Source organism: Rhipicephalus sanguineus, chromosome 2 (assembly GCF_013339695.2).
Source record: "Rhipicephalus sanguineus isolate Rsan-2018 chromosome 2, BIME_Rsan_1.4, whole genome shotgun sequence".
In the NCBI taxonomy this organism is placed as follows: domain Eukaryota; kingdom Metazoa; phylum Arthropoda; class Arachnida; order Ixodida; family Ixodidae; genus Rhipicephalus; species Rhipicephalus sanguineus.
The window spans coordinates 14,920,236-14,939,388 of NC_051177.1; the positions used below are offsets into that span (position 1 = coordinate 14,920,236).

At 45.3% G+C, this 19,153-nt stretch overlaps 1 protein-coding gene across 1 annotated transcript in view; it reads left to right on the forward strand.

Annotated features, from left to right (window-relative positions):
- Positions 1-19,153, forward strand: part of LOC119382443 (glutamate receptor 1) — a 68,714-nt gene that overhangs the window by 33,947 nt on the left and 15,614 nt on the right. Inside the window, exons 7-10 of the mRNA XM_037650144.1 lie at positions 3,613-3,720; positions 10,787-10,903; positions 12,295-12,510; positions 18,571-18,929. Coding sequence (XP_037506072.1) covers positions 3,613-3,720; positions 10,787-10,903; positions 12,295-12,510; positions 18,571-18,929 — 800 coding nt within the window. The remainder of the gene's footprint in view (positions 1-3,612; positions 3,721-10,786; positions 10,904-12,294; positions 12,511-18,570; positions 18,930-19,153) is intronic.

Sequence of the window (19,153 nt, forward strand, 5' to 3'; positions counted from 1 at the left end):
GCTATCACATGTTTTCGGCGTTGCAGATAACGTCTTCCTGTATCATCTCGACCTTTACCTCAGCGTTTCAACAGCCAGAAAACGTGCGGTGCGGCATGATTAAGCCATGAGTGGCCGAAGCTGCCCAATTTATTATGTTTTCTTGCCACTTTACTAAAGTGCTTTCCCACGTCGAGGACAGCAGATGTCATTGGTGGCGCCAGACGGACATTACCCTTAGTTCTGACAATGAGTGCGGCCTACAAATTAATTATTACAGCCCAAAGCGCTTAGACACCCTTAGTCATAAAATGTTAAACCGTGAGCAGTTCTGGAAACGCATTCATGACAGCTGCGAAGATGTGAGATAATTTGTGCGGCGCCGTTCAGTATAAACGTTTCGACTTGCTCTAGGTCTAGCTGTTCACTACACGCGATGCGCGCGGCCCATGGCTACGTCCGATTGTTCTGTGCCGATTATTTACGCGTTCACAAAAAGAATATTGCTGAGGAAAACATTTTCGTTGCGCAAATTGTTTTTCTTTGCTTTTTTTGTTGTTGCCTACCTCCAGAAGCTACTGTCATAGGCTGAGGATCTTCGCGACACCTGCGAAGTCTGCTTGCATTGCTTTACGCTCCTCAAGGAAAACCTGTCTACATCTAACCGCGATGAGGTAGACCAGGCATTTCTTCAGGAAGAAGAAGCGATTGATATCTTGAACAGGCGCACCCATCTTTCCTCTGATGATTGTAGGCGAGGTTGTAGGCTGCAAACTGTTTACACGTTAGCCATTTAGAGGGCGGCAGCAGCCCACTTTTGCACACGCTAGACACAAATAAAATCTGAGAACACAGTTTTCGTGACGAAAAGCCACCAGAGCAAGGTTTTGCTGCAGCAGAATAATTAAAACTGAGATTTACGCACAATGCAAACTAATGACAACCATGAGTCGCACTGAAGTGAGCACACACAGCAAGGGTCATTTTGGCCAGATATTAGGGGTGTGCGAATATTCGAAAGTTTCGAATATTCGTCGAATATTACATTCGAAATATTCGTATTCGATTCGAAAATCGTGTATTTGAAAAGTTTCGATTATTCGATAACTTCGTATATCCGAAAAATTCGAATATGCGATTCGATTATCATGCATAAAATAACTCGTCTTCCACATTTCTGCTGCGTTCGTATAGCTAAAGACGTTGCCGAGGGGAGCGATAAACATCGTAAGTACACGGAGGCACGATATCTGCCTGCGACGAGCGCCCCAATACGTATGATTTATTGCTGGTGCATCTCCGACGTGCAGCGCTGTTGGCTATCATGTAACCGTACATTTTCAATATTATGCGGCCGTAACGTGCCGCACTACCACTTGTTCACTATGCGGGGCCACTTCTGAAGAAAGACAGTGACCCACGTGACTGGTGGTGGACTGTAGGCACCTTCAGATACCCCAGTCTGGCAAAGCTTTGCCCCATGTACCTCCCTATACCAGCCACTTCTGTTCCAAGCGAGCGTGCCTTTTCAGTGGCGGGGGGGAGGGGGGGGGGTTGTGTCTGTTAGAAGGGAGCGCCTGCTGCCTGATCATGTGGAGCAACTCATATTTGTTCATGATAACATCTAGTCATTACTTTCATTGTGCTGTGATATTTGATTGTGTTGTGATGTGCATTGTGCTAGCCTGGACATTGTGTTCTGGAGATAGCAGTGTATGTTGTGTTGCCAGTCAGGCTGTTAATGTTTTTTTTTCTTTCAAATAGCTAAATGTTAAATAAAATATTGTTACTGTGGAGGCATTTTTCCTTTGATATTCGATATTCGATTCGATATTCGAAGGTGGATATTCGTATTCGATTCGTATTCGAAAAATTTGATATTCGCACACCCCTACCAGATATATCTCGTAAACAATGCAAATGAGGACATATGATATTAAAACCGTGTGTTCACTGACATAAGCGCTCTTCGATAAAAAATTGTCGTCAAAATTGAGACCGGAGTTTTTTTATTTTATTTTTGGAAAATGTACTTTTTTTTAAAACTCGCTTCTTTAACTATTTTTTTGTTTTTTTGCGCTGCCCGTAGGAAAATGATCTTCCGTATAAATGTTGCAAAGGCTCTTTTGTATAGTTGACATTGTTTTCAAGTTTCTGTTTGAAATAGCAAAGGCGCAAGGCGCCTCAAACTTAGAACCCTTTTTTGATTTCGGCCGTGTTTGCCATTTTTTCACATTTTCTTCTTTTTGAAGACGGCATAAAAAAGCATGGATGTAATTCACAGTAATGCGTATTAAAACCAGCAAAAAAAATTTCGACACATCATTTATAGTTCGCGTTAAATTCGGCCGTGAGATCAGAAAACATTGCAGCGAGCAAAAACAGGAGGCCCGCGCCGCCACCTTCAAATATTTTTTTGGCGCTCTGGGAGCGTTTCTTGGAAATAAATTTTCCGTTCCGTGCACTTTGAATGTGCCCACATAACATATAAAAAACGCAGGCAAAACAAAAATATCGACCGGAGAGGCATGTTCGATCTCTCGTGGAATCACCCTACTTCCTTGATATTGGTACACATTACGGATGAGCTCTAGGTGGTCGAGATGTGCAGTGGGATAAGGAAAATAGTTATATGTAATTTATATTGCCTAACGAATGCAATATTCTAAAGTCCCGAAGTGCTATCACAGATCTATGGCTGCAATGGTCACGCTTGAAATTAAACGTGAGGTGATGTTTAAATACGTACTTCACCAATATATTTGTTGCAGTTTGTATTCTAATCTGGTATGGTCATCTTCGCAGTAGACTGCCTCAATCTTGCAGCCGAATGTACCCTATGAAAATTAATTCTTTACGCAATCGATCACTTGATACGGAGTCATCTTAAAGAAATAGTCGTATATTTACATCATTGTTATGATATACTTTAGACAAACTTCCTATTTCAGCAACTATGCCCATCAGTGATCTTCATAATCAGTCATCATTACTGATCTCGTAAAATCAATGTGAAATCCATGAAAAAGGCTCTGCCGAGAAGAGGTCAAGGCACGAATGATTGATGAATTGGGAGCTCACCGCGTATATGCAGGGATGCTATTGATCAAATAACTGGTGAATACCGAGGGTGCCTTTTTTAAAGAAAATCGAATTTCTTTTTTAAGTGCTGTGGCACTCAAGCACCTGTCGTATGCGCAGACAGGCCGCCGATGTGGTACGGGGGTTACGGTGCTCGGCTGCTGACCCGAACGTGGCTGGTTCGATCCCAGCCGCGGCAGTCGCTTTACGATGGAGACGAAATGCTAGAGGTCCGTGTACTTAGATTTTCGTGCGCGTTAAAGAACCCCGGGTGGTGGGAATTTTCAGATCCTTCCACTACGGCATACCTCATAACCATATTGTGGTTTCGAACAGTTTCAGAGCAGTAATGTGCTTGCTTTGTTTTCTTACGGAATGAAAAAAGAAACAGAATGGGATGACATGAATAATTATTACTGCAGTGACCTCAACACAAATATTTCAACCTTCGTGTTATGGAACCACGTACTGGGTACTATTGACATGCCTTAGTTATGCACGGCTAGTACAGAGCCACTTCCCCGCTTTTTTTTTTGTTTTCTCGTCTTTCAGAGAAGTTTCCAAGGCCTGACTGGTCCTATTCGTTTCACAAATGACGGATGCAGGATTGACTACAAAGTGCACATCGTTCAGCTGAACACAACAAATGAGGCGTTCAAGGTGAGTTGCAATAAAAAATAAATCTCAATATCATCACTCAGCGATACACCTTTTGTACAGTCGTACAGTACACAAAGATTTGTTTGCGGTATCAATGCTAAAACTCAAAAACCAACTTTCTCAATTCCGACATTATTTTGTATTCATTTTCGTACTTGAATAATTTGCAGCCCTATCCTTTCAAAACGTTTGTTGTATAAAACGCGTGAGGTCGTGCTGCAGCGCATAAATGCGCGTGAAGCGCTCACTCACAAAAAATTCGGCAGATCCCGCACCTTGTGAGAATCGGTTTCATGCGAAGCAGGCAGCCAGTAGTTCAATGCTGCATTTTTTGGCTTTGAGCCAAGCGTTAGGAGGTGGATTTTTGTAAATAGAGTAGTTGTGTGCACATCGTGGGATTACCAGGCACGCCGACTACACTGACGTTTAAAGGAGTACTGACAAGATTATGAGACATCGCGAAAGGGACATTCTTGGTTTCCTTGGTATGCAGTGTCAACGCTGACCACACACCGGAGTCGGAGAACACGTATAAAATATTTTAATTTGAAGTTTTCGTTCCTGAGCATCTGCAAGCCAGCCCCACTGCAATGGACATTATCCCGACGAGTCAAGACAGTTCCCCCGAGTTTGCGAGTTCTGCGACCTGCATGCAGCCTAAATCGTGGAAATCACTGTCAGGGTCAATGGACGACAATTCACTCATCGTTGTTTATGTGCACCACGAGCAGATGACGGATTTGTCGCTGGTACGTGGCGAGTTTCTGTATCCCCGTGACGTCACACTGCTATGAAACGTCACTGAGAAACCGCGCCCTCGATATCGAAACCGAAAGTGTCTTTTTAAGGTAGCGCTAATTAAAATATATATGATGCATTCCCAGGCACCGCAACACTCGTTTTAGGTTTCTCTACACCAGTATTTTTATTTAGAGCAACAATCTGAAGATATTTAATATTCGTGTCAGTACACCTTTAAGTGCTAACTTATGGTCTGGCGTAGCATCAGCACTCACGTTAGACCACAGACATCCGTGTTATCGAAACGAAGTGCACGCTACGGTGCGATGATGTGAATTTCACACGTAACTTTTGTTAGCGTATTCCTCCAGGGTCGAGCAACGCTTGAATAGAGCTTGCTGAATCATAGGAACGCAAATGTAATGTTTATTATACTGCTATAAAAGCGGAGACAACTCTGGAACCACAATTGAAGTTAACCCGACATGACGCATGTATCATAGGAGTACATATGTGTTGTAGATGCTGCCATCTAGAACAAGCCAGGCGAAGCTGGTGACGGCGTGTGCTCGAGGTGCGCGTGGCGCGTGGCTTGGCTCCTAGGCTAGAACACAGGTTTATTCCAAACTGCGTTCTAGCCTAGGAGCCAAGCCACGCGCCACGCGCACCTCGAGCACACGCCGTCACCAGCTTCGCCTGGCCTGCTGCAGCGAACTTCGCTTGATTGCATTGGGAGATGTTGTAGATGCTGCCATCTAGAACAAGCCAGGCGAAGCTGGTGACGGCGTGTGCTCGAGGTGCGCGTGGCGCGTGGCTTGGCTCCTAGGCTAGAACGCAGTTTGGAATAAACCTGTGTCCACGTAACTCAGCCTCCTGCCTTCTCGCTCGTCCCTGACGACTTCAACAATATGTACTGTTTATTCCTTTGTTATAAAATTAGTTAGTCAGGACTGCAACCACAGTTGACGGTGCACCAACATTACGCCTGAATAGGGTCCTTTTCCAAAGCAGTTTCTAGACGTGGCGTGGCTCTGTGGTGCAATACGTGACTGTCATGCAGAATGATTGGGTCCGATTCCTGCTGGGATCCTAATTGTTATTTTTTGCATTCGTCGGGTCAACGCTGCCGGTGTCGGTTTTTCTTAACTTAGCTCTCGCATTTAAATTACCAATGTCTGCTCTCCCCATTCCTGGTAGATATAAACTGTCAATCACTTGTGGCGCATACCCGTATACCACGGCCCGCGGTATTCGAGTATGTGCCACACGTGTCTGGAGGAAAGGGTTTGACGACGTACGGCACAGGATCATGACCAGACAGTCATATTCGTCAAAACCTCCTACCCTCCCATACCAGTTTTCGTCTACACTAAGTTAAAGGGACACTAAAGAGAAACAATGAATTGGTTTAGATTGATAAAGTGTGCTCGAAGAACTCTTGTGTAGTTTATTTCACCATCATAGGCTTATTTTTAGAGGAGAAAACCAAGTTCAAAGTTTCATTTTTAAAATTCACGCCGAACTTTGTAATTCGTGACGTAAAAGATTTCAAAGAACATTTCACGTATTTTGGCGCCACTGGCTCGAAGAAATTTCCACAAACTCGTTATGTCAAGTCTCTGGCCCCCTCAGAGGACAATGTACTTCGATTTAACCGATTAGGAACTACGTAGGCCCAAGCAAGCGCCGTCAAAAATATGTGACGTCACAGCAAATGGTGCGGGAATTCCAAGGTGGCGTCGCCACCTGTATTTTCTTTTTGCGTGTTTTCTCGCTTATTAAGCGTCTTCTCGCAGCAAGTGTGGTGTTTTTGGTATCGTGGAAGACTACTTTACTAATGCGAGAAAAATCGAAATTTTTTTCGGGGTGGGGGGGCGGGACCTTCATGATCTGAAGTGAGGGCATGGCAGGCAGATGTGGTCGAGTGTCATTTTGTGCTGTGTATGCCATGGCAAAAAAAAAAAAAAAAATTCGGGGGGGGGGGGGGTTGCACGGGCCCGGTGTGTCCCCCCCCCCCGCCTGGCTACGCCACTGTATGAGGCGATCACGAGAGCACGTAGATAGATAGATAGATAGATAGATAGATAGATAGATAGATAGATAGATAGATAGATAGATAGATAGATAGATAGATAGATAGATAGATAGATAGATAGATAGATAGATAGATAGATAGATAGATAGATAGATAGATAGATAGATAGTGCCTTGGGTTCAATAAGAAATGCTTCGCATTTAACACATGTATGTGAGTGCACGCAGGGCAGCGGTTAACACAGCGTCTGCACTATTGTAAACATTCAAGTAACGGGGGCACTTGCTGCATTACAGTCACAGTATTAGCTGCAGCGTCTCGAAAAGACCAGGTCCATCGCACACTATTTCTTCAGCTTTGTGCTTTGTGTGTGCATCTATTTTCCTGTTTTTCGTCCCGTCATCTGTGCTCAGTTAAAAACTTGGCGAATTTATGAGCCTATGAACCGACTAGCTAGACAGCACGCTTTGCCTCGGCTTACGGTTTGTTGCGTGTTTTTTTTTTCCGGTCAATAGAAATTATAGGCATACCTCGACATCGCGGTCATGTAAAATCCATGTGCACATAGGGCACTCAAGCACACCACGTTGTCAGAGCCACGGAAAGCGTGCGCAGTGGAGCGCAATTTTTATGCAGGCACTTTCACGATAATTTCGCGTGTTAAGCGTGTTAATTGTATAGTTTTCTATGCTCTAATAATTGATTTGCCAGTCCTAGCCGAAGGTAACCTACATGAGAAGTTTTTCCCCTCGCCTGCGTATGATTCCATTAATCCGAGGTTTGTAATGAACACAGTCAACCCTACTAACCAAAAGCTTTCACAGCCCCCACACAACATACTCGGACGAATGCAGCGGGACTTAGACGAAGACAGGAGACAGAGATAGACACAGACGAGAACCGTCTGTGTCTACCTGTGTCGCCTGTCTTCGTCTAAGTCTCGCTGCATTCGTCCAGCTGTGTACCAACTCGCCCAAGTCAAGGTGTTATTAGCGCAGAACAGAGCCCAAGGTGGTCGAAATTTCAGGAGCCCTCTTCTACGGCAATCATATGGCGGTTTCGGGACGTAAAACCCAACCATTATTCTTACATTAGCTCCAGAAGAACACGTGGCTCCTCATTGATTGGATGTTTGGTTCCACTCCACAGGTGTGGTAACAAGCGCTTACACTGCAAAATTACAGGCAGATTTATCACTCCATAAATGGAACTTCTTGGTAATTAACAGCTTTTACTTTTCACATTGATGCATCACGCATCCCTTAGCCCATTCGCTCTCTCAGCGTCGTTCTCACGCGCAAGCGGAGCTCGCCCACAATCGAAGCGGCACTGATGTAATTTGAGCCTCCGTATACACGAGCGGCCTCCGCTGCGGGTCGTCTACTCAAGTCTGCTAAGCGGCTGCTCACAACACAAAGCTTGCCACTCCATGCAAACTGGCTGCGCGTTTGTCGTTTTGGAAGAACTAATTTTGCGATTATGTCGAGTACATTAATTTTGAACAATCAGCATCCGATTTGCAGCGTACAATGAATGGCGCGGCCTCTATGCTGAGTTTGTCACATTTTATCCATTATAACTTGTTAGCAACTCAAACAATGCAATTTTTATTACGCAGAAAGGTAGACAATATCTTTGACCTCAATGAGCGAGATTATTTTTAAAATGATAATGCCATTTTTGATAAAACTATTTTGAAACTTCGGCGTTTTTGTTAAGCCACGTACATTTCACCACAATTTTGATGTTTTCGCGCATACCGTGTTACATCAAAAATATTTTTAAATAACGGTAACAGATCAAACTCGGTGTATCGGGTTTCGTTATCGTCAGTTTACCTGTCTGTAGCAATAGATTCCTGAAGTACAGGTACTTTGTGCCGTTTACCTTGTTCGTGATTTTCTTTCCTTAAAATTGCTTCGACAGCAAAGCTACATGAAATGCCAATAAGATCGAATTTCACTTCTCCTTCTATGCGAATGAATATTGTGACCAAGAAGTACACCATCTTTTTTTTTTTTTGCTACGTGCGCCCAAAGCTCAGAAATTGGGAAATTTCTGTAGGAAATCTTTCTGTGGCAACTATTTGGGTACTGTGGCAAATATTTAGGTACTTTGTTTTACGTGAACGAAATTTTTTCGCAAAAGCTACTAAGAAATTTTTGTTGTGGGTATAAAAACCTGCGCCTAGAGCAAATTTTATATAAATCGGGAATGCTGACTGGGACCTCGTGTTCATTCTTATCTGGGCACACTTACATGCATCGCTAATCTAGCAAAACCTAATATTGTTAATCTTGTTAGAAAATTTCGCATATAACTGGCACACATAATTAAGAATGCAGTGCATGCGGAAAACTGTTAGATTTAAACATGCTACATAATACTTAACAAAACACGTTGCGGCGCTAGTTGGTGATACATTCTCATTTAAAAATTCTAGCGCTACAATTTTTAAATAGGAGAGTACATAATACTTCCTTCCACGTTATATCATGTCTCACGGCACAGGTTCCACGTGCCAGTGATGCACATGCTCCCCCTTGCATATATATATATATATATATATATATGCGAGCATGAAGTTCAATGGATCCGGTGGATAATGCAGTTGAGAAAGGACGACGAATGTTCGAAACGAGCTTTACAACGTTTCAGCAAGAGGGCCTGCCTTCCTCTGACGAAGGCAGGCCCTGCTGCCGAAACGTTAGCAAGGCTTGTTTCGCCCGTTTGTCGTCCTTCCTCAAATATATATATATATATATATATATATATATATATATATATATATATATATATATATATGAGAACTAACAGACAATAATGCCAAGGAAAGTATAGGGGATGTTTTTAGTAATAAATGTAAGGTAATTGTGAAGAAAGAGAAGTTTCTTCACAATTACCTTACCTTTATTACTAAAAACATCCCCTCTACTTTCCTTGGCATTATTGTCTGTTAGTTCTCATTAATATTGTGTATAACAAAGAAAACGAGCCCTTGAAATTAACGCTTCTTTCCTTCATTCATAGCGAGGGTCTCGTTCTGGCAGACTTGATGCTTTCAGGTAGTATGCGAGGGATTATTGGTCAGCTGCCAGCTCGTAATAAGTTCACGTGCTACGTGACGCCAACAGGCAGAAAAAAAGAGTGTTCCACACTCGCCGTCATGGCTACTGGCGGCGCTGACTGACGCTCCCACGTTTAAATGCACACATATACCCTACAAAGTGGACGGGGGGATGGCCGCCGCGGTAGCTCACTTGGTAGAGCATCGGACGCGTTATTCGAAGGTCGCAGGTTCGGTCCCTGCCCGCGGCAAGCTATCTTTTCGTCCACTTTTCTTTCTTCACAATTACCTTACATTTATTACTAAAAACATCCCCTATACTTTCCTTGGCATTATTGTCTGTTAGTTCTCATTAATATTGTGTATAACAAAGAGAACGAGCCCTTGAAATTAACGCTTCTTTCCTTCATATATATATATATATATATATATATATATATATCATTTTTGCTGAGAACCGGGCGCGTCATATTATCTAATCGTCACGATTATGTACTGTAGGATAAACCAGGGTTATATAAAATTGTTCTTGCTAAATCTGTTTCTACGAGCTTCACGAGTACACTTCCGGACATATTGAAAAATCCTTTCCTCAGAATAACCCACGTTTTATGCTGTGAATATGCAAGATTTCATGTGGAGCACCCAGTTTGTTGTAGTTTCAGCTTGTTTTTCTGGTGTCAGTGCTTTGTTTGATAATACTATAACTATAGCTTAAAGAGAAAGCCTTAGATGCCTCATCAAACGCGAAAATTGACCGCCGGCGCCTCGCGACGTCGGGGACGAGTGATGCAAAAAATAATCATCACGCTATGACGTCACCATATGACGTCATCCAGACGTCACAGATCGCAAAAATGTGTGACGTCATTATGACGTCATCGTGACTTTGCCGTGGTGTCACGTCGCGTAACGTCGCATGATGACGTCATCACATGACATCGTAGCTTGCTCAAAGCCACGTGGGCCGATCACGGAGGCAGCGCAAAACCTGTTTAGGCGCAGAAAACTTTCAATAGGGTGGCGGAGTAGGAGCAGTACATCGACTGAGAAGAAAAAGGAGGAGGTTTTCGCCTTCGAATCGTCGTAGGTAAATGCGTAAGGGAACCTGTGAGTTTCTGAGTGGTGACGATAGAATTCTATCACATTTGTGAGGCAGTAATTTTCCCAGTAACGGGATGCAAGTAATGAAGGCTTTACTGGCTTCCTCGCTTTTGTTTCAGGTGGCAGAGTGGTCGGACACAAAGGCCTTCGAAGCAGTTTTGAAACCCCTCAAACCTTTGGTGAATGTTACGGAGGAACTGAATAGAGACCGCCTCTACGTGGTGCACAGTGTTCTGGTGAGAGTTCAACTTTTCGGATATTTTGGCTAAGCGTTTGCATTTATTCCCGTCGGAAAGGAAGCGCAACTATGCGGAGAGGCTGTGCGTGGTAATCTGTTTAGATGAGAAATATCTGAGTGCGATTCACTCAGCGTTAACAAACTGACGCCTCTCCTACCACGTTGATTAGAAACCTCATGTACTCCAACATCACTTTATATCACAAGTAAAATTTCTCGGCTACGTTTCGTACTCTGCCCAAAAAGTTAGGGCATTTTAATGAAAGTGATTAAGACGCTCCTATACGTAAAAAACTATAGGTAAGACGCTCCTATAGGAAAGTGATTAAGAGCTCCTATAGGTAACAAAAAAAAAAAACGCAGCTTGCACAAAGTCGCGCAAATCACAGCAGAGCGGGTGGGCACCTAGCTGGTGCCGACTTGGCTTTTGCACTCTTACCTCTCTCTTTCCCTCCCTTCCTATACAATGCTATAGATGGCTGTGCTTGCTCTCTTTTTTTCTATCGTTTTTTTGAGTCTGTGTCTTTCTTTCTCTTTCTGTGCATTTCTTTCTCCGTCTTTCTATCTTCTTCATCTTCGACTCGAGCATAACAGCTCTGCTGTAAAAAAAACTAGAAACTGGATTGACGTGAACGTTTGTAATCATTTAGTGAGTTGAACGACGTTCTAACGGGCCCTCAACGAGGCAAGAAAACGGTCAACTTTCAAGGAATGATCGATCGAAGTACCAGTAGTCGTAATGTGCCAAGGTGATCATCGATGCGTTAGTGCAAACACCGAACAAAAAGCAAATGTTATCCGAGGCCTAAATATTTCAGTGGCGAGAGTTGTGCTGCAAGATAATTACGTAGATATTTTAAATAGCGTGGCTTCCTTAGGAAAGACAAAAATAAATTATCAAGTGATACACCAAAACACGTCGTAATAGTGATATAATCTGAAACAGTTAGTAGAGTCGCACCTGAATATACCTGTGAGACACTGTTTGGCAATATTCGAAATAATTCATTTGTGCCATTCAGAGGCACTCTGAGGCGCCCAAGGTGCCGGAGGAAAAAGGGAAAAGTGGGCGATTGCTCAAGTAAACGTTTTTTCCCCACATAAACCTAATCTAGCTCCCTCCCTCACGACAGCGAGGGGGTGTGAAGACGTGGTGACCTTCATTGCGATGGTTTCTGGATACGCCGTACTCTCCTCGGATGTAGGAATTCGAACATTACTGTCACATTTTGTGGGGTGTATCACAGCGGCGGAAGGGACGCGGCAAATCATCCGATAATTCGGAGGCAGAGCAGTGCCAAGAGAGTTATATTGCAAACTGTGGTTTCATCGTGAGCCTGCCTGAGCTAAGAGGTTGATGCAGAATTTCACAGTGGTGCCTCCTTGCAGGACAAGCCGTACCTTATGGTGAAGGACTCCCCTAGCGAGCCCGAACTCACTGGCAATGATCGCTACGAAGGTTTCTGCAAAGATCTGATGGACGCCATCGCCAAGGAGCTCGAGATTAAGTACGAATTGAAGGCAGCTGAGGAGACTGTCTACGGTCGTCGAGACCACAAGGTTCAAGGCGGTTGGACGGGGCTTATCGGACAAGTAGTGAGGAAGGCAAGCCGTGTTCTTTATTTATTAAATGCGAAGCATTTCTTAGCGAACCTTCGGCACTTTGATTTCTATCTATCTATCTATCTATCTATCTATCTATCTATCTATCTATCTATCTATCTATCTATCTATCTATCTATCTATCTATCTATCTATCTATCTATCTATCTATCTATCTATCTATCTATCTATCTATCTATCTATCTATCTGTCTGTCTGTCTGTCTATCTATCTATCTATCTATCTATCTATCTATCTATCTATCTATCTATCTATCTATCTATCTATCTATCTATCTATCTATCTATCTATCTATCTATCTATCTATCTATCTATCTATCTATCTATCTATCTATCTATCTATCTATCTATCTATGTGCTCTCATGATCGCCGCCTTAACTTGGTGTAGGCCAAAATTGGCATGGGGTGGTAAGAGGATTTGACGAATATGACTGTCGAGTCATGACATGAAGGATGATGATGATGCAAACTTTATTGGGGTCCAGAGAAGACGCAGGGGAGACCCCGCGAATAACGTGAAAGTCCTGTCGAGTACGTCGTCAAACCCTTTCCTCCAGACAAGTGTGGCACATACCCGCTTACCACGGGCCGCGGTGTACAGGTATGCGCCACAGGTGATTGACAGTTTATATCTACACAGGAACGGCGAGAACAGACATTGGTAATTTAAATGAGAGAGCGTTAAGAAAAACCGACATCGGCAGCGTTGACCCGATGAATGGAAAGAATGAAAATTAGAATCCCAGCAGGAATAGAACCCTAGCATTCCCCGTGGAAATCAGGTATTCTGCCACAGAGCCACGCCAGGTCTATAAACTGGTTTGGAAAAACAGCCTCTGCAGGCGTAATGTTGGTGCAACGTCAATGGTGGTTGTGGCACTTGCTAATTTTACAATCTAGGAATAAACACTACTTACGTACTCCTACGATACAGGCGTCATATAAGATTAACGTCTGTGGTTCCAGTGTTGGCACGGCTTTTATAGCAGTCTAATACATTTGTATTCCTATGATTCAGCAAGCTATATTGAAACATTGCTCGACCCCGGTGGAATGCATTAACGAAATGTACGTGTGAGATTGACATGATTGCATCATAAAATACACCTAGTTTCGATAATACTGACGTATGTACTGTAACGTGAGGGTTGACGTAACGTCGCACCATAAGTTACCCTTTAAACACCAGTGTTGTCGACCTGCCTGGTAAGCCCACGATGCGCACATAGCTACTACACTTACAACAGCACGCTACGATTATGAGATACGGCGTAGAGAGGGCTCCGGCAATTTCGACCTCCTGGGGTTCTTCAACGTGCACCTAAACCTAAGTACACGGGCCTCAAACATTTCCGCCTCCATCGAAAATGCAGCCGCCTCGGCCGGGATTCGATCCCGCGACCTTCGGGTCAGCAGTCGAGCGCCATAACCACTAGACCACGGGAAACGTGTCCTCGCAGGAGCAGTTTCATGTGGATTGTACGTCAAGAAATAGGAATGATAACAGCACCAAATTCCAGCAAGTTTATTGGTATTTGGCCCGCATGGGACGCTCAAAGCCGGGACGCTCAAAGCGTCACACAAATACGGAACATAGCTCTGAAACAATTCAATACATCCACGTGATAAATCCAGTGATAAACACCGGGACCGCCACTTTCAACTTCGCTGGTAAACCATCTCCACAGGGAGGAGTTATTTTTCTTGTTCGGTGCCATCACAAGCAGTAGAAGCAGGCAACACTTTTTTGTGCTTGTCGCTGGCGAGGAGGAGGCTAATTGGACCCGAAAAACAAAGCATGTGCGAAAATTGCGTCGTCACCCAAGCTTTCACTTCGTTGCACCTTGAGCCTTTTGCTGCGCTGGAACTACCGAAGCACTCATTGTGGGCGCTCTACGCAGCCTTGTGACGCTTTACTGCTCCTCGATGGCGGCACCACCAAGGCGGAGACGCTCACGAAACTTTTTCCACCGAGATTTTTAGCCGAAATGAAAGCTTGGGTGATGAAATTGGTTGACGTAACCTTGTTTTATGGCAGAAACTTGGGGGAAAATAATGAATTTAATGCGTTTTTAATGAGCTACCGTGGTCATTTCAATAACAGACAAATATGCGTTGGTGAGGAAACTGCACTATAGGGGGCATGCACTTGACGTCATCCGCGAGGAGCGCTAGCGTCGTGCGCGATTACCGCCACACTGCGGGTCGCGGTTTCATACGCTAGCGGTGGGTTTAGTGCAAGCGGTCTTTTTTTTTTTAATTATCAATAGTAAAGTGCACCCTGCGGTTGCAATGCACGTAAGCACGTGGGTCAAATAAACCTGAACGACTGCGTTACCAGAAAAGAGTGCGCCTGCACGGCAGTGTCGCACCACTCCAATTGAAAGACATCAGAGCGAACTGCTTCCTCGCGTCGACCTCACCGGCTAAATTTTCGAGCAATTAAAGGCATACCAATTCATGGAAGGCCACAATTGCCTGACGATCGAGCGGCCGGGTGCATCAATCGTGCGTCAAAGTTCTCAGACAGCACGATCGTTCTTGTTGTAAAAATAAACAGACCTAACCAGTCTATTTCAATTGCGCTTATTCGCCTCGAGGCCTACCACTGGAAACGACGGCGCCACCGTCGGCGTGACGTGCTTGGCAGCATCACGTGGTCTTAGCGGCCGCGTCGGCTGCTTGCGTAGCGCTGCCGCGTGCTTTGAAAACGAGTTTCAAGCCCCACATGCGCTGCGGTCTGTTCAAATACGGAAGTTTTCTCGCATTTTCTGCTCAATTGAAACCATTCATTGTAATAGAGTGGCTGCCTCCGAAGGCGACGAACATGGGGCTCTACCGCTCGGTGCCACAGTGCCGGGCTTACGCAACGGAGCCCGTGCAGTGTCAGCCTGCACCGGTAACCGCGGGACAAGAAACTGCGTGAAGCATGGGTTGTAAAGCTAAGAACCGGCATGTAGCCATCGGCTACGAGTCTTGTGTGCAACAAGCACTTCCGCGACGAAGACTTTCGTTACTGCGTCGGGTCTGCGATGTTCGGTGAGTAGCAGACAATGCGCACTGAGACGATGGCTCACGCGCGCTTACCGCCGGCAAATGATGTTTATTGGCTACATGATAGAAAAGGCGCTACCTTTTACCATGTGCGATACCATCTCAGAACCCTCCCGTGCGACCTCTTGATCGTCGGGCCCCGTGCTCAGCGTCCACAAAATCAGCTGCAGATGCGCAAGTCATTCTTTAGATACGTTGAATTAAAAACTCACAGGGTCCCTTATGCATTCGCCAAAGATGACTAGAAGGCGAAAGACATCTTGTTCTTGTCAGCCGATGTACTGATTCTCCCGCGCCCCCTCCAAAAGCGTTCTGCACCTAACGCGGTTTTGCACGGCCTCCGTGACCGATCACGGGGGCAATGCAAAGCGACCATGACCTGTGAATACGTCATTATGTGACATAACGTTATGTCACGTCATGGTGATGTCATAATGAAGTGACAAATTTGGGAAATCTGTGACGTCTTATGGTGACGTCACCACGTGACGATTATTTTTTGCGTCACTCGTCTTGACGCCGCCGACGGGCAGTCTACCCGTTTGAAGAGGAATCTAAGGCTTTCGCCTTCATAAGCTGCGCGACGTTTGCTGGACGTACTACATAACGAAAGAGTCAAATGCTGCGGCTGTGTACTGCATTTATGTTGGCAATAACATTTTTTCAGTCAAGCTTGCGTCCCCCTGACGCAAACACTATGTGCTAAAAAGCCCAAATTTATTTGTGCCACTCTCAAACGCACGTTGGGCTTCTCCAGCCCCATGTATTTTCTTGGAGCCTCATTTATTTTCGTGGGAAAGATATGCCACGCTGTTGGCGTTAGACATGACAGTGCTGCCAAAATTGCTGGGGTACTCGCCAAATAATTACTATTCTGTTTTTCGGCTGCTGGTTGCTGCAATAACTTTTATTTTATTCACCGCTATTTCAAGCTCATGTGGGTCCTAGTTCACAGCCTACGTTTGCAGAACGTTACTGTATTTTATTTCTTTTCCTTGGCGTTGCATGCTACTATACATGCTCGGTCTCGTAGACAGCTTCTCCTTCCACCAGCAATCTCGAAGTGGTGAAGCTTTGGTCTATGAATATGTTGATGACAGAGAGCGGCAAGTTCACTGGAATGCAAAGGGAACGATAATTAGGAGCATTAAAAAAGGAAGTCACATTTGCTCACGTTTTGTGTGAGCACGACACGAAACGAATGCACTGAATAAAGAAACAGAAGCAGCGACATTTGCCCGCTGAGAAGACCGATCAATACGCAGTGCGAGACAACTTGTCAAATGACATTGAAACGCACACGAATTTACACTGAAAACAATAAAAACACTGAATCGTCGGGACGGCACATCACAAAGTTGCCATGCGCACCGAAGCCGTAGTTGTAATGAAATTGTTTTTGAAGTGCTCTGATAGCGTTCGCGCAACAGTAGTTGTTTGTGTACTCACAAATTCTCATATTTTGCGGCCTAAAGTTCACAACGTGGTGCCAAAACGCGCTCGTAGGAAAAGCGAAACAATCAGTACGAACATACATGCAGAGGCACCGTCAATCGTCGCGAACCCGTGCGATCGCTGGCTTGAGGCTTCTTTCTGCTGTACTCCGTTTGGTTATAAGGCAGTCTACTCCAATGAAATATTTCACATAGTTTGCACTCAACGAGTGACTACCTTTCACGCAAGAAGCCGGTTCGGGGGTCTCCAACGCGGTGACAGCGTGAAGCGGGCGCTCGGTTTTCTGCAAATAGACAGCGACTGTAGACTATCTTGTGCTTTCAGTTCGTCGAAAATGATTATTTTGACAGTAAAGAACACAGTTCCTTTTGAAAGCACTTACAGAAATGCCCTGGAGGGCTTCCGCGAGGTGTTTTTGTAGAGCGCCGACAGCAAAACCTATGGGGAGCGCGCCGGCGGTATCTACCTAGCACGCAATCGAGGTACGTCCGATAGAGGGCGACTCCGTAACTCCTCGCCGCCAATAGTGCAATAGCCGCGTGAGCTCTGCGTGGATCCCGTAACCACAGTAATTGGATGTCACGGTCGGAAAGGGGTCTGCAGTTCCCAGCGGCGGTCTTGAAATGATTTATATATCTCAACAACCACTGCGTGCCGTGCATGAGTTTAGCAGAGTTATCCCGTGTGCTGCAAAGACGGCGCCCGGTCTGGTCCTTCGGCCGCCATGTAAGCGAGGCGACCTGCGCGTAAAGAGGAAATTTCGTTTACCATTTACAGCAAGAATGTTTGTCATATTCGCATTAGCAACGCCAAGTCCCTATGCATTCAAAGGCCGTATGTCGATTAATCGGCTGCGGTGTAAATGACAACGGATCACGAAATCATCACGCGATTAAGCCATGGTTGCAAAAAAATACAAGCGGTATTGCCATTGAGTTGGGAATTAGAAAAAAAGCACTCGCAAGAAACGGGCAGTATTCCCCACAGGCTTTAAACTGATCCGGCATGAGCACTCCTTCATGCGGTCACCTGTGCATTCTCCGGGCACTTATGCGTTAGCACGTTCGCTATCGCAAAAAACGACAACCGGGGCCGCATGCCTATCGCTGCGCTTCTTTTTCGAGTGGTTGTTGCAGTCAAGCAGTGCACTGTTGCCCATGACGCCGCAGCTGCAGTTACGTACAACACAAGGCACGTATCTCCGTACACGATGTTGTACTCGTTCGAAGAATGTAGTGCAGAAGGGTTCTTAGGTGGGCTAGTTGGTTCATGAATATTGTGGCAGAACAGCGCAGAAAACGGGACGAAGAATTTTGGCGCAACGAACACGAAGCACTGCTGGGCCCGAACTCCGTACGACGGCGTCGGCGGTAGAGATTTTCGATACTTGACCAACCATACAGGACTAAGCACGAACGATGCGAGCTGCAAAATGGCGCCGCGACCCGGCGATGCTGTCGCCTCATCGCGGATCAGTGCATAGCCCCTATAGTGCGATCATGATGTTTTCAGTGAACGTGTCATGCACGCAGGAAGTGGACATGGGAGTGGCCGCCACCTTGGTGACGGCCGAGCGTCGCGAGGCGGTGGATTTCAGCCTGCCCTTCCTGGAGACGGCCACCGCGGCGCTGGTGGTGCGCACCGAGCCCGTGCTTGGCCGCGGCATGCTCACCTTCCTGGCGCCCTTCTCGTTCGAGTTGTGGATCTTCTTCGTGTCCGGTCTCGCCATCGTCATGGTCGTCATGTTTCTCGTCAGCTTCTTCACGGCGCGCGCATCTGCCGCGGCCGACAAGCCAGGAGTCGAACGACACACGTCGGGCGCGCTCTTCAAAAGCCTTTGCTACACGCTCGAGGCCTTCACGCCGCATTACATTGACTCGTATTACGCAAGGTAAGTCGACCTTTCTTTAAGCGTAATTTCTCATGTTTGCTCACTTGCAATAACATTTAAGGAAATTCTTCCGTTACTCATTTTTATCAACTTTTTACTCCCCTAGCCGATGCAGAGCTGACAAGACATGCCGCCAACATTCTCCATCTCATGATCATAGAAAAATAGCAGAACGACCACATATTCGCTATTTCCGTTGTACGAGCAGGAAAGGACCGACAACC